This window comes from Spermophilus citellus (assembly GCF_964194105.1).
Source record: "Spermophilus citellus genome assembly, chromosome: 7".
NCBI lineage: Eukaryota > Metazoa > Chordata > Mammalia > Rodentia > Sciuridae > Spermophilus > Spermophilus citellus.
This window is the reverse complement of record NC_138188.1, coordinates 166,043,656-166,059,032: the sequence shown is the minus strand read 5'-3', so window position 1 is coordinate 166,059,032 and position 15,377 is coordinate 166,043,656. Positions and strand designations below refer to the sequence as shown.

The following is a 15,377-nucleotide window of genomic DNA, read 5'->3' as shown; positions in this document are numbered from 1 at the left end:
TGTGCTTTGTGTGAGGGAACAATGTTGCTGCTCCAGGCCTTTCCTCCTAACCCCCTCCCACCCAAGCAGCACGGCCAGCGTAGGACCAGCTGCCTGAATAAGCAGAGGCCGGCAGCTGAAGACTGGGGTCCCTGAGGGAGAAGGAAGCCCCATGACTGGAGAGATGGCAGCAGAGACTCCCGATGTCCAGGTCTCTCCATGACAGTGCCAAATGACATCACTCCTCACGTGCCTTTGGCATCAAGGGTGTGGCTGCCCAGACAGTGGGGTTGGGCCTCCGTCACCCACTCCCAAGAACCTCCAAAGTGCCAGAAGGAAACCCAGGTCAGCTCTCACAGTGCTGTGACCACCCGCCACAGAGACAGCAAAGCCCCTGTCAGTCCAGCCATACCTTTGGTCTCGGCCCCAGGGACACCATGGCTCCTGTCTGGCACTGTGTCCCTGGCTTGCTCATGGTCTGGGCAATGGCACACCTTCTGCTCGCAGATGGCAGCTCTGCCATGTCTTGTTTTTAGTTGGGGGTTTCCAACACCAGCCGTCCACGTCTAGCTGCAGGCCCAGCACTTCAGGAGGGGTGTCGCCCTCCAGCCACATGATCAAGACCTGCATCCTGAAGACCCACACTCTTCTCAGACCCACCAGGAAGCGAGGAATGTCATCCCGATGCTGGAGGGGCAGGATGGGGACACGGGACTCACCTGAGTGGAGGCCCTGGGACAGGCGTGGGCACTGGGCAGGTCCATCAGCACTGGCCACTTGCAAGAGGCCCAGGGTGGAGAAGCCTGAGAAATGAGGACTCTGGGGACCTATGCAAGGACCTGGCATCCTTAGGTTTAGCTCCAGGAGACAACGTGGGAGGAAGACCCCCTCATGCTCCAGCACAGACAGGAGTAAAGGAGCCACCGTGACACGGCCCACCAGCTGGCCCTCCACCCCAGGCCTGCTGCCAGAGCCAGGCCAACCTGATTTCAGCAGCCCCTGCCCTCCGTGTGGGCAGAGAGCACTTGGCTTCAGCCCTGCAGCTGCACTGCCCTGGGAGAGACTGGGAAACACATGGAGATGCACGGTCAGGGTGCAGGCTCCCCGGCACCGAGGCCTGGTCACAGGGCCAGGTGCCCTCCGCACTACTGCAGGGTTTCCACAAGCTGTGCACGTCCCAGAGGTCATGTGTAGAAGCTCGGCCTCAGGGTGGAGGTGCTGGGAGGTGGAGGGACCTTTAGGAGGTGGGACCTCACAGGACGGGATTAGGTTACAGAGGCATCACCTGCGGAGGGGACAAAAGCCCACCTGGCAAGAGCCAGTTGTTCCAAAGGAGCCCCTGAGTCTGCCTGGTCTCCTGGCAGATTCTGTGATCCTATTTATCATGCTTGCTCTTGCCATGATGACAAGGGAGCCTCATAAGAGCAGATAGGGCCACCTGAACTTGGATGTTTGGTCTCCAAAACTGTTAGCTAAACAAACCTTTTTTCTTTAAAAGTAGCCTGCCTCAATTATTTTGATACAGCAACAGAAAACAGACTAATACAATCACTAGTGGTCTATTTGCAGCAGTTCCTTTTATCCAATACATCATATTCCGCTTTCAACCAAAAATTACAAGGCAGATTAAAAAGCAAAAAAAAAAAAAAAAAAGTCTGAAGAGCCTAAATGAGCATCAGAAGCAGAGTCAGATATGACAAGAATGTTGAATGATAACACCAGGAATTTTAAAAAGCTATGATTGATGTGTTATGGGGTCTAATGGGAAAAAGTGAATGCTGAGAGAACAACTGAACAATGCAAGCAGAGAGACAGAAATCCTAAGATCAGAAAGAAAGCTAGAGATCAAAACTGCCCAGATCTGATGAGCACTTTGGATGGGTTCCATGGGAGGCTCATGGCTAAGAGTCTGAGGTGAGAACGTGAGAAAAGAAACCTCTGAAATTAAAAATCTAAGAGAAAAAATAACAGCAGAACAATCCAGGAAGCATGGAGCAACCATGAGAGGTATGATGTAGCTGGGCACAGTGGCCACGTCTGTGACCCCAGCTACTGAGGAGGCAGAGGCAGGAGGACTGTGAGTCTGAGGCCAGACTGGGAAACTCAGCAAGACCCTGCTCAGAACACATGAAGAGGTGCAGCTCAGCGGCAGAGGGCTTTTAGGTTCCACCCCAGCCTCATAGGCGACGGAGACAAAGGCAAGTGAGGCGCACACGAGGGAGGGAGCGAGCGGAGAAGACTGGGGTACAGAGGAGGCGGGAGGAGCAGCACTGGTCTCAGCTGGAGCCGTGGAAGTCACAGGTGCAGGGGTGCATGTTTCAGAAAGGCAAGGGTGCACGGCGAAGCCCACAGACCTGCAGGGAGAGGGCGCGCCACAGTCGCTGGGGCAGCAACAGCTCTCAGCCACCCCAGACCCACAGGCAGGATGGGTCAGGACGTCCCAGCCCAGTGGCAGGATGGGTCCCCTGGGTACGATGGACAGCTACGGCTGCCCCATCCCACGAGGGCAGAGCCCACTCTTGAGCGCCCACGGACACTCACCAGGACAGACCAACAGCCAGGTCAACAGACACACCCGAGGTGCAAGGGAACAGAGTCACACAGGCCTGCTCTCAGACGGCCAAATGGGACAGACCCGGAATCAACAACAGAAAGCTGGACACCCCCACTCAGACCAGAGAACCGCTGAGGCCTGCTGCACTACGGAGAACAACGCTTCCTAGGAAAGCTGGGCAAGAAGCGTAGATCCATCCCACGAGCAAAAGGAGAGTCTCCCCTTCACCCACAAGCTCATTCTTTCCACATACTGTCTTTTAAAAATAGAATTTTAGAAATCACTTAGACAAAAGTTACAAGATTTCACTAGAACTTTTTTCTTGTTATTAATGTATCAGTCTGTCCAACCAAGAGACAGAAACCACTCAGTAATATTTTTATACTTTTTGAAAATATTTTTTAGTTGCTTTTAGTTGATGGCACTGGTCCCTGCTCCTTTATAATTTATACACAGCGCTGAGAATCGGACTCATTGCCTCAACACGCTAGGCACGTGCTCTACCCTGAGTCACAACCCCAGCCCACGTGGTAACTCATGTAGTCCAGTGGGTGCCCCAGGCCTATGAAGGACACCAGGAAAGCTGGACCCGACAGGGGAGCCTCTCAAGGTCTGGTGGGGCTCAAGGGGGCTGGTAGTCGCTGCCCAGGCAGAGCAGGCCACAGCCAGAGCTACAGGGAATCTGCAGGGCCTGGGGTGCCACTGCTCCCTGCCCAAGCCGTGCTCAGCGCTGGGGAGCAGGACAGGTAGTTACACGGCTCTGCACCTCTGCAGCAGGGCTCAGGGGCAGGGACCAGCGCCGTCAAGAAGCTCTGCTACTGATGTGTCATGAGCGATCCCCGCCCCCCAACCCCACGTCTTCTGCCAGCACGTATGAACAGCAGAACTGGACCTTGTTGGCCATCAGGGCAGGGCAGCACTGGGGACCAACCTCACTGACTCCAGACCCAGAGCCTGGGCTGCACAGAGGCCTGGGGATCCTGAGGTAACACCAGGCACCAGCAAAGGCACCAAACAGAAGGCCACACGTGCCACCAGAGGCAGGGAGAGGAGCCATCAGAGTGGACCCCACACACCCCTCCAGAGCTCGCGTTGCCAGCTTCCTAAGCCCAATCCTTCCAGGTTGCCGATGACCCAACCGTTAGCAACTGCTGGAGAAGTAATACAGAATGGCCTGCCACCTCCCACCCAACCTCGGGCCACCATGTGACACCCAGAGGGAAGCCCTGGGGACCCAGAGTGGTGCCAGGGCAAGGACACAGCAGGCTCCAGAGCTCTTCTCACTGTGACCCGGGCTGAGGAGGCCAGGGAGGGGCTGCGTCTAGGGAATTGGAGTCCCACGCACCAGTGGTCCACGTCAGACCTGCCCAGAGCAGCCTCCTGCCACTGTCAAGGCCCAAGAGCACAGAGAAGGCATGGAAACACCACAGAACCCTAGAGACCTCTGCCCGGCTACTGTGGTGCATTCATGGCTTGACAGTGGTCAGGTGCCTTGCTTTATAGCCCCAGCTGGCCCTGGTCCCACTCTGAGCTGCTGTCCTCAGGGTAGAAGCAAAGACAATGCGTGTGGAATCTGAAATCCCCACAAATCATTTAAATGTGCTGATTTTCCATGGCATGTAGTACAAAATGCCAGGGATGGTCACCACATCTCAGGCACTGAGCCCTGCTCCTCCTGGAGGCAGAGGGTAGGACCTTGATTGCAACCGGGCAGCGAGCAAAGTGTGTAAGGGGCCAGGCGGCATGTGGCCAACACCCCGACTGCACGGGGCCGTGCTTTCCATGAAGAAGCTCCCCTCCCCAAGTCATCACCCCTAGTTTAAAGGTCAGCTCTATAGAAACCCCTGGACAGAGCAGCTCAGAGGCCACCTATCTGGAAGCCGTTTACAGACAGCAACTCTGCTGCTCTACCCGTTGTCCCTCAGCCTCATTCTTTGGATCCATGAGACACCTGGCTGCTGCACCTCAGACCTGGGGACAGGTTCGCTGGAGGAGGCTTGATGGGTCCCTGTCTTCGCTGGGGGAATGCTGGTCAAGCTCTGCTTCGGTTTCTCTACTGGAACATGAACCAGGTCCTCCAGATAGGTTCAAACATCCACTTCTTTCACTTCCCAGCTGCTTGGCATTGAACCTGCGATCCTCCTGCCTCAGCCTCCAGAGCCACTGGGATTATAGGTGTGCACAACCTCATCTATCTTCCCAGATAAATTCTACATCTGCTTCTGTTATGTTCCTCACCACAAAAATAACCTTCCAGTCATGTTTTTATTTCAAGTGGCTGAAATTGATACACGAATTCAAAGCAAAACAATTCCTGCACTTTGTGTTCCCAGACATGCTTCCTGACCTTGGCTGAGGGCTGTGCTACGGGAACAGGGACCCCTTCTGCACAGCAAGCCACAGGGTACCCTGGCTGTGCCTCTGTCTTTCCTGCTCTCATGGGCATGCGGCCACGCAGGCCAGGGGGCCACCCCAGGGCAGGACCCACACCCTGCCTTCCTGCATCTGCTGAGACTTCCCACTGACTGGGAGAGGAGGCAGGCGGAGGGGAAAGCAGGGTGGCAGATTCGGGGAGTCTGGGGAGGTGAGCCGGCAGTCCACCCAGCAGGGAGCACCCGCAGCCTCTGCACTGTCAGAGCTAGAGAAGGTGGTGACAGCGGTGACGGTGGTGACGCTCGTCCACCAGTGCTCCAGAAGGGAGGGGACGAGCACAGGCTGAGGAAGCTGGAGCTCAAGAAGCTCCGCAAGGATTAGCTCCCGCACTTCCTGCAGGAGAGCCCTGCCCACGGGCCCAGTGTGCCTGCCCTCCAGTGACCACCACCACGTGTCCTCTTCTGAGCCACGCTTGGTCACTTCTGAAAGCCCATCTGAACCTCCCTGAAAACCTGAGGACGTGCAGGTGGCCATGGCAGTGGGGCAGGCCAAGGGTACGGGTGGTGGGTCAGGGACCTTAGGTCAAGCTCCTGGGCAGGGACAACGTGGTCCTGGGACAAGAGGCCAGACACACCCACATCTGCCGAGGGGCAGCCCGGCAGGCACGGCGCGTCCTCCAGGTTTTCATCATAGTCCATTTACAGACAAGTTGGGCAACTTCTCTTCTCTCTCTTGGGAATCAAAGAGCAGGAGGCGTGGACAAAGTCATGGAGACACCGAGGGAGACAGAGAGGAGAGTGCGACTTCCGGGAGGTCCTGGCCGTGGTCACCATGGTGACCACTGTCTGCCAGGAGTTCTCTGAGCACCAGTGAGGGAGGAAGGAGAGACATCGGAGCTGTGCCCGAGGGACGAAGTCTCGCAAGGGGGTGGCAGAGCTGTGTGGCACCTGCTGGCTGGCAAGGCTGACCTGGTCGCAGTGGAGAGCCGAGCTCTCCAGCGCCGTCCTCAGTGGCCGCACCGCTGCTTCTGCGGCACTAGGCTCTGTGTAGGGACTGCTGGACATGATCCCTTACGAGAGTCCACCCTCAGCCAGAGTGAGTGCTGCTCAGATCCCAACTCAAGAGGACAGACGCCAGCTGCAGCCCCACCAGGTGGCCCCAGGCTTCCAGTAGGTCAGAACCTGGGAAAGGGTGAAAAGGCTGCCCGTCCTCACTTCTGTGGCTCTCGGTGCCCACCAAGGCTCACACAGTCGGATGCCTCCTGCCTAAACTAGAGCAAGACCACGCAGAAACAGGAAAAAATGATTCATAAACCAACGGTACTGACATCGTCACTCAGACTGATAATTCAAATTCCACATGGGGTGAATTCTCCTTCTGGGTGACACTGCTGGCCCTGTGAGCATGTGTGTGGCAGGAACAGGTGGGCCAGGTCAGGGCCGCTTGGCCCTTCCAGCCAGGCGTGCTGCAAGCCTCCTCTCCCACCTCCTCTGCTGTCTGTGAAGCCAGAGGCCTCACTGGGTTGGGGTGCTGTGTGTCACAGTGGGTGGCAGGCTCCCCGGATGCTGCCTCTTAGTGGAGGTCACTACTGGACTGCTCTGCTGGAGCTCAGCTTTCTGCCTGGTGAAGTCTAGTCAGGAGACGTGGTGGCCGAACTCGCTTTTATGTCTGCGTGTTCAAATACACCAACTTTTAAATTCAAGTTATGAATTCAGGAAAACTCAAATTAGTCTCACCTGCCCTACCTCCTGTTTTGTTTTATTGAGGGAATAGATCTGGAAATTCATAAATCAACTGCTTGCTTGTATTTGCATTAAATAAAATAGTGCCCTGTCCAGTTCTCCATATCCATTAAATATCTGGGCCTGGGGCTGGGGCTCAGTGGTAGAGCGCTTGCCTAGCATGTGTGAGGCACTGGGTTCAATTCTCAGCACCACATAAAAATAAATGAATAAAATAAAGGGCCATCAACGTCTAAAAAAATTTTTTTTAAAAAAGGACTATCTACCTGGGGTGAGGCATTAAAGTCCCAGAAGTGGGACTGCCCACGGCAGGGAGAGCAAACCTTTGGCGTGTTTGTCTCCTGGTCCTTTCTGGCCTCTTCCCCTGAATATTCCTCAGCCTCTCTCAAGGCTCCCCTGTCTTCCCCAACCTCCCGGCCTCCCGGACTTCAACTCAACCTCTCCAGCCTCCCCAGGGACAGAGTCGTAGAGACTTTGGCCTGGGTGGTCATGGGCCCATCCTTGGACCAGTCAGGAGGGAGAGGAACAGCTCTGGGTCCAGCTCAGACACCTGCTGACCTCAGCACAGGCCTCTGTGGCTGGCTGACAGGAGGCTGGGGGGGCCTGCTGGGGGCCTGCTCCATCCTGCTCCCAGGTGCCAAAGCGACTCCACTCAGAGCTGGTGCCAGGGCAGGACCTGAACCTTAGGGCACAGGCTGGTAAGAAACACCACATGTGCCTTCCACAGGCTCGTCACCACCAGCTGTGACCCAGCCCCCACAGGGCACAGCCATCAGCCGCCGCCTGGCTTCACTAGCACCGCTCACCTCACAGCCTCCGTAACCCAGGGCCAACGAGTGAAGCGCCAAGTGTCACAGGTCGTAATTAAGACAGGGGTAGAGTGAAGAACATGCATGTCTGCTGCCCCCTGAGCAAGTCAGACTGGGGCAGTGGGTCCCGTGAAGCCGAGGGAACTGGCTGAGCTCCTGAGTCTGCTGCTCTCAACGTGGCCTGGAAAGTCACCAACATGGTGGCCTTGGGTGGGCTGCAGCTCCCTCACTTCTGGGGCCCTTCTGGAAGTGGTGGCTGTGGTGACTGCTGGCACTCGACAGCTCTCCTGGAGAACCTGAATTCCCATGCTGGCAGGACTCCCGCACTGACCACATGTGGGCAGAACTGGGGCAGACCCTCCAAGGTGGTCACATCCCTGGCAGGGATGCTGAAGTCCCCACCAAGCAGCTTCAGGCAACTCTTAGGGCCAGACTGGCTACAGCCCAGGGAGGACACCTGGGTCCTTTAGCTGCAAAGCACTCACACTCTCAATGCCATGGCTGGCATCTGAAAGGACACCAGCCAAGGTCCACGGGGCAGTGGGGCTACCAGAGGGGCTTCCAGCTGGGGCAGACCAAACTCGGGAAGTGCTCTGGACAACACAAGGCATATGGATGGGACTGTCAGGGGCAGGAGGCACAGATGTTCCTGGAGACACAGCCCTCAGCTGGTGGAGTGTGCAGTCTGGTTCCTGGACCGCATGGTGATCAGTCCTGAGCCGACCACGGCCTCCTGACAGAAGCTGGCCGTCACACCTTCCCACTGGCGGACAAGGCTCCGATCTGTCCTCTCCAACCACGCTCTCTATTCTGATGTTCACTTTTTCATAGTAGTTGTTTTAGGTGAATGATGCTCTGGGAGGTGGAGGGACCTGAGAGAAGTGGGGCCTAGTGGGAGGTACTCTGCCCCTGGGGCTTGGCCTAGGCCTTCCTCTCGTCTTGTCCTGGCCACAGGGAGAAGGCTCTGCTCTGCCTGCCACATGAGGCTTCCCCAGAGGCCTAAGAGATGGGCTCCTGGGCAGAGACCCCAGAGCCACCCAGGATCCTGGGAACATACCTGCTGAGGGAGGCAGCCCCAGCACAGACCTGGTGGCTGCAGGCACCCTCCTGCCACACCGCACCTTCCCTTCCTCAGCACGCGCTTTCCTACTGGTGCTGATACAGGTGTCACGCACAGCCATCCCCCTCATCTCCTCAGGGCCTCTATCCACAGTGTGGGCCACTGATGTCCCCTGTCACAGAACTGCCTGTCCCATTGGTTCTCCTCCCAGGTATTCCGAGAGTCCTGCCTCGGGTGTGAATGTCAACAGCAAATGCAGGTTCTTGTAGGAACCTTCTTATTAACAGGTAACGTCCTCTGCATCTGGCGGTATGGCTGCCCTGCTCTCCAGGTTGAGATTCCCACAGGACATCTTCTTCCACCCACTCACTCTCCATCTACCTGATCTAAAAAGTGTCCCTTGGAGAAAACACACAGGTGGATGGATCATGCCAAACTCTGACCCACGTGGCCACGACCACTGACAGGGGATCTTCTGCCCTTTTGCTATGTGAGCCGTATATGCCATGCGGCTTTGTGGACCTCATTTCCTGCATTACTGTCCTCTTTTGTGTGTAGTTGATTTCCTGTAATGAAATGTTTAAATCCCTTTCTCATTTCCTTCTGTGTACATGCTACAGATATTTTTCTCTGTAGTAACCATATGGATTACATTAAACATCCTCAAACTCTAACATGTGACTTCCCTTTTACCAGCTTAACTTCTGTGTCATTAAAAAAACTGCTTCACTAATAGCTCTGTCCCCAGCCCTTTCCACTGTGATGTTACAAGATCACATCTTTACACACTGTACTCCGCAAATGTAATAATGATTGTTTGAAATGCTTTGGCCTCCTAAATTATGTAGAAAACACCATGTGGGATTACGAACCAAAGTTGCAATACTACAGCTCTCAGACCAGCGATGTCTGAAGATCCTTGTCTCTGGAATCACAGACCAGCGTCACAAGGCCAGCTTCTCTAGGTGCCCTGCACCTGCCCACTGAGGTCCCTGCCCAGTGTTCTAACACCACTCTTCAGACTGCCTCCAGACCCTCCTGTGGGCAGGTCTCCTGGAAACCAGCTCCTGCTGCCATTTCAGTTCTCTTCTGTCTTGGCTGCGGAGGTTCTTGGTGGGCAGGTCTTGTTGTCCTCGTCTGTTTATTTAGCCCTTGGGATCGATCTATCAGTCCCTAGCCTGCTGGCCTCTGATGAGAATCTGCCTCACTGAGGAGCCCATGCATGTGACAAACCACGCCCTCCTGCTGCCCAAAGACTCTGCTCCTCCTCTGGCTTTCAGAGCTCCATCACAGTGACCCGTGTGGTTCCTCTGAGTTCTTACTTGCATTCCTTTAGTTTCTTATGCTCATATTCATGTCTCTCAGCAAACCTAGGAAGTCTGCAGCCACTGTTCCTTTGGCTGTTCTCTGTCCCCTCTTCAAATGTGCATGCTGGTGCACTGGAAGGAGGCTGTGTCCTGCAGGCTTCCTGCACTCTCCCTCAGTCTTCTCTCTTATTGTCCCTCAGACTTGATGATTTCTGTTGTCCTAGCTTCAAGTCGAGGGATTGTTTCTTCCACCTCCTCAGTCTGCCTCTGAATCCCTCTAGTGAACTTTCCATTTCGGTTAATGTATTTTCAGCTCCAGATCAGCTGAACTTCCAGCCATCTGCACAGACACTTTAGGGATCATTCATCTTTAAACACTCATTATTTAGTAAGAAGCAAAAATGTAAGAGGAGTTAAGTTTTGAAATTTTGCATATATTTACCTTTTAAAGGAATTCTCTGCTACTAAAACTGAACATTACTCTGCAGATGAATGCTACACAATGCTGTAACACTGTTAACTGCAACCAATTTAATAAGGTAATCCCTTAATCCTGTAAGACCTTATGCAAAATGGTTTCAGACAGAGGGTGATGTGTCTTCCTACTCTTTCTGTACACTTACTGCAGAGAGTCAAGAGACACACCAGGCCTCATGACTTCCTTTGGAGCATTCTGGAAGGTGGGAGGCAGGCCCTTTGGTGGGACCTGAGCAAACAGGAGGTAAGTCACTCCTCTGGCATGTGCTGTGCCATGGCCCTGCCGGCCTCTCCAGCAGCAGCACTTTTGAGATGAGCCAGCTAGTTCACAGCCTGAAATAAAGCACAACTGACCTCAGTTAAAGCACCATCTGAACTAAAGTAAGTACAATCAAGACAAGAATGACCTACTTGGGAAAATAAGAAGGATGATTCTTAATGTGAAATGTCTCCACCAATCAATAAGAAAAACTCGAGTGCAGGAAGATGCCAAATCTGAAGAGGTGGGTCCACAGTGACATAGACAGGAGCCCCTCCCATGCAAGGGTGCACTTGGTGGCAGCAGACTCAGGTGACCCTGCTGCCAGCAATGCTGGGAAGTGACCTCTGGCCATCCTTTTGGAAGGCAGGGGCGCTGGGGCTCCGGGCCTGGAGTGACCACCATGCCCACTCTGAGAGAGCTGAGCCCACGCAGAGCCCAAAGTGTGGAGTGGCAGCGTGTCTGAGTGGCGGTCCTCCTGCACCCTGAAGTAGCCCGTGTGCGTGCAGAGTTAATGCCACACCTGGTGTACGTCTGGCACACCTGCAGGACGCGGGCATCAGACCCGAGGAGCACAGGAACGGCCAAACATCTGTGATTTGTTAAGTACAGAAGCAGGTGATAAAATAGTATGTCATCCCAATTCTATAAAAAATGTTCAAAAGGAAAAATTGATCCTGAAAGATTGATGTTGATATTAATGTATTAACATCCGAGGTACTGACATTACTATTACTATTGATAGTAATTAATATTACTATTACTCAGAGAAATGTTCATGGAGTTTTAATTCTTCTTTATACTTCAATGTGCTTTCTAGATTTCATGCTGTAAGCATAGTTGTTTTTATATTCTGAAAGAATGCATCATAAAATAGATCCTATTTAGGATAAGTTATAAAACCTTTCACACATTTCAAAATGCAGAATTACAAATAGTCAATAGCTTTTATTAACATAATGATATAAAAATTTTAGTGTGTATACAGAATTCCCAGAGAGCAATTTTAAAACATTTTAATGCGTATCTTAAAATCTTAATTCACCAGATACCTTGTCTTACTGCCACTGACCTTTCAATACAAAAAGTTTATGGTTTTTGTTTGCTATAAAACTACATTAAGATTGGGGTTAGGTAGTTCTGTCCCTTCTCAGCCATTCTTGGTGAAGAATGAATCCACTGCTAAGACCTCTGTGGGACCAACAATGAGCTACATGAACTCTGTATGTGGTTACAACAGTGTTGTCAGGATCTGGTCTGTTCCCACGTACCATGCTGCCATCCAGCACCGCCCGGCTGGCCAGACACGCTCTGGAACTATAGGCACTATCCAGGATAGCCTGGTTATTTCTGTGAACCACACACAATCCATAACTTCCCACCCTTGAATCCTAAAACCCAACCACCTGTACTATCCTCTTCATCAGCTCTATAAAAATAATTTTTGTCTCAGATTAGTGTTCAGCTCCTAGTCTCTAAACAGTTCAAGAATCTTACATTCTCTTCACTGATTCAGGTTCAATGTAACAGATCACTCAGCCTTGTTAAGTTTGAATGAAATAACTGGAAATGATCTGGCCAAATTCCGTAGGCACAGAACTCAAAGCGCACTCGCTGACGAGGAGGTCACAGCTTTCCCTCCAACAGGAACGGCCTCCTCAGCCAGCGGGTTGGTCAGCACAATGAGGACACCTGGGCGGACCTGGGCTCCTGCCCCATCTGCTGGAGTAAGGATGTCAGTTCCACACACCCCATGAGAAGCAGCATGTGGAGGCACGAGAACTCAGGGACTGGACACAGGAGGGCAGGGATAGCACGTGGACCCATGGTCTCAGGTGGCCTCATGAGCATCAGTGACAACATGTGCAGACAACCTCCACAGCGAGACTGCAAAGAAGCAGCTCCCAGCGTGGCCCCGCTGCCATCCACACGGGAGGCCAGGACATGCTCCCACCCAGCAGGCTTACCAGGCTGGGCTCTGCCCCAGGTGACAGAAGGCCGCTGTGACATGGCCTCCAAGTTCTCTCCAAATTAGGTTTGATATGCACTTGTCATTTAAGTGGGAATAAATAACTGAATTTTACAAATCAAGAACCATGCGTGTGGCCTAAGAAGTTCCACCCTGCTGTGCAGCAGGGGCTGCCCTCTCTGCCTGGCACTCCAGGTAAATGCTGGCTTCCGTGTCTGTGAACATCCCTGGCAGGTCCCAGCACTTCTCAGGGAGTCCAGGAAGTGCTTCCTGAAGGAGTGATGGGGACTGTGCAGGCACCCGCAGAGCACAGCAGGGCACAGCGGGGCACTGAGGCTCTGGCGGTGGCACTCACATGTTGTAGGCCACATAGACAGGGTCCAGCTGGTCTGCCAGGAAGCCGTCCCGCAGGTGCATACGCTGCTTCTCGCCCCGGGAGTTGATGGGGATCACACCAGGGTCCACAATGACCACCACGCCCACCACCAGGAAGTGCTCCTCCAGCACTGCATTGGTCACCAAGGCCACCAGGTCCAGCGCGTCCTGCTCCAGCCCATCCAGCTCCACCACCACCACCAGCAGGTTGGTCCAGGTGAATACAGCACTGTGACAGGCAGTCACACAAAAGGCATTGGCAAAGTGCCAAGAAGCGAAAGAACAAGCATGTGCCACAGTGGGCCATGTGCCTCCAGGGCACCACGCCTCAGCCCAGCTGCTGCTGAGAACCAGGAGCCTGTGGGCATCAAGGAACCACGTTCAAAGAGATGCCGCAGCACACGTGGCAGAGTCTGGGACTTCTGCCTGTACATCTGGGGATAGTCTCTTGGTTTGAAACTGATTAGGAAGAGAAAAAACCCGAAACCCTGGCAAAGGCAACGAGGTGTGCCCTGGTGGGGTTCCCCAGAAACACACCCAGAGGAAGAACTCAGGAAGTCCTGGTCCTCCCTGGGACCTGTCCATTTGATGTGGAAGTGCCAGGCCCTGCCCTGTGTGCATGCAGAGGGGCAGCGCTCCTCAGCTGGTCCCTTACCACTCAGCAATGCTCCTGTGTGCCCGGATCACAGACGTTTCGATGTCAATGGGGTGGTACCGCATGCCTCTCAGCTCCAGCGTCTCATCCAGAGACCCCACAACATATAGCGCATCGTGTCGCTCTAGGATGCAGGTGAGAGCAGGTGCTCAGAAGGCAGAGCCGCCCAGTGTCTGTGGGCCCAGCCAAGAGCCCTGGACAGGTAGGTTTGGATGCCATCCACGCAGAGGCTGTCACTGCAGTGAGTGGCAGGCATGAGTGGTGTGTGCACGCTAACTGTTCCCACCTCTGGAAAAAGCAGCCATAGGGGCAACCTGGCTGTGGGGCTGGCCGCAGTCCTCGGGACCCTGGCCACGGCTCAGACACCACACCCCCAGCACACTGGGGGGCAGACCATTGGGGAGGTTGGTATGCCTGAGGAAGGGTCTTCTCTCTATCACCAATAGCCACCATCCTTCACTCACCCCTGTCCTTGCAGGAGTCATGGGTCCGAGGAGGTGAGGGGCAGCCATGTGGTGAGATCCCCGGACTAGGCAGGCTCGAGCAAACCGGCAGGCACAGCAGGTCCCAGGGCTGTCACGGACACCCACCCTGCTCCCCAGTGCCGCGGCAGCACTCACAGCGGCCCTCACCTCCACTGGCATCTGTGAGCTCTGTTCTCCGAAGGAAGCCGAGGTAGCCAGTCCTGGCCCAGACGGTCTGCGTGTCTCCAAAGCTCAGCCTGGCACTGAAGTGGTCAACATGAAGTGCCTCCTCCCCGTAGACCGTGTAGTACCCAGTGGCGTTGTGGGGGCTGCTCACCCAGATCTGGTGGTACCCAGAGGACAAGAAGGTGGGCATGTCACAAACCAGAGAGCACAGCTTCCATCCTGAGGCAGCCCCGGGCCATGAACAGCCTCCAGGAAACCGGAGCCAAGCGTCAGGGGCATTCTCAGCATCTCACTCTGTGGACTAAGCACAGCTGTAGGCACAGAAGGCAAGTGACACTTCCTTCCTCAAATAAAGGGTGCTTGTCTTGTGCTGGGGGTGGGTACAGAGCCCACACAGTCCTCAGGCCAAAATGCCCACCTCGCACTGCAACCCACAGCTCAGTCCCCAGAAGGACCAGGTGGCAGACACAGCTGCTCAGACCAGACTGAACCACGGAGCCTGAGCATACAGTCCGCCACATCCAGCCACATCCACACAGGCACCCTTGGTGGCACTCGCATGCTGCCAGGACAGACCCGGGGTCAGAGGAGAGCATGGGCTTCACCGGCAGCTGGCTCCCGGTGGCTCCTCTGGCCATCCAGGGCCCTCAGACCTGAGGCTCCCTTGCTGGGGCAACCCAGGGCAGCAGGTCTGGGAATACAGTGACGGGAGAAAGTGTTCCTGGGATTCCCAAAGACCTGTGTGACCCCAGGGTCAAAATTCCTGAATCTGGGACAGAAAGCGGCAGAGGGCAGAGCTGGCGAGGGTGGAGGGCTCCGCCACTTCCCCGTGGTTGAGGGCAACCTGGGCTAACACTCACCTCGCCCAGGTGCGAGTCTCCAAGGGGCCCTTTGGTCTCAGTGTGTGCGATGACGACCTTCACCCCTGGGAGGATCTGGAAGGCGGACAGCTAGCTATTAAAAGTCCTCATCAAAGAAAACAGCAGGAGATTCCTGATGCGGGGCATCAAAGAGAATCCCTCAGAAGCCCCGCAGCAGGACTACCCACCCGGAACAGGCTAGAAATCTAGAAGCCACTAGAAACCTGACTTTGAATTTTAAAAGAAAGGAGACATTAAAAGAAAAAATGTGAGTTGTGGACCCAGCAGAACCACCCCAGGTCCCGAGC

General features: G+C 54.5%; 1 protein-coding gene across 17 annotated transcripts in view; it reads right to left on the bottom strand.

The window, feature by feature from the left end:
- Nucleotides 1–11,493: 11,493 nt before the first annotated feature.
- The window catches only part of DIP2A (disco interacting protein 2 homolog A), a gene marked incomplete at its 3' end in the record, with an annotated part of 100,163 nt that continues 96,279 nt past the window's right edge, over nt 11,494–15,377 (bottom strand). For 8 of the 17 annotated variants that reach the window (XM_081300978.1, XM_081300969.1, XM_081300970.1 and 5 more), the window contains 4 exons: nt 15,070–15,144; nt 14,192–14,366; nt 13,560–13,683; nt 11,494–13,262 (listed from right to left, as the gene is read on the bottom strand). In XM_081300978.1, the coding sequence (XP_081157104.1) occupies nt 12,881–13,262; nt 13,560–13,683; nt 14,192–14,366; nt 15,070–15,144 (756 nt within the window). Of the gene's footprint in view, nt 13,263–13,559; nt 13,684–14,191; nt 14,367–14,405; nt 15,145–15,377 lie in introns of those variants that run through there. The other 9 variants (XM_081300979.1, XM_081300980.1, XM_081300966.1 and 6 more) reach the window with 4 other exon arrangements.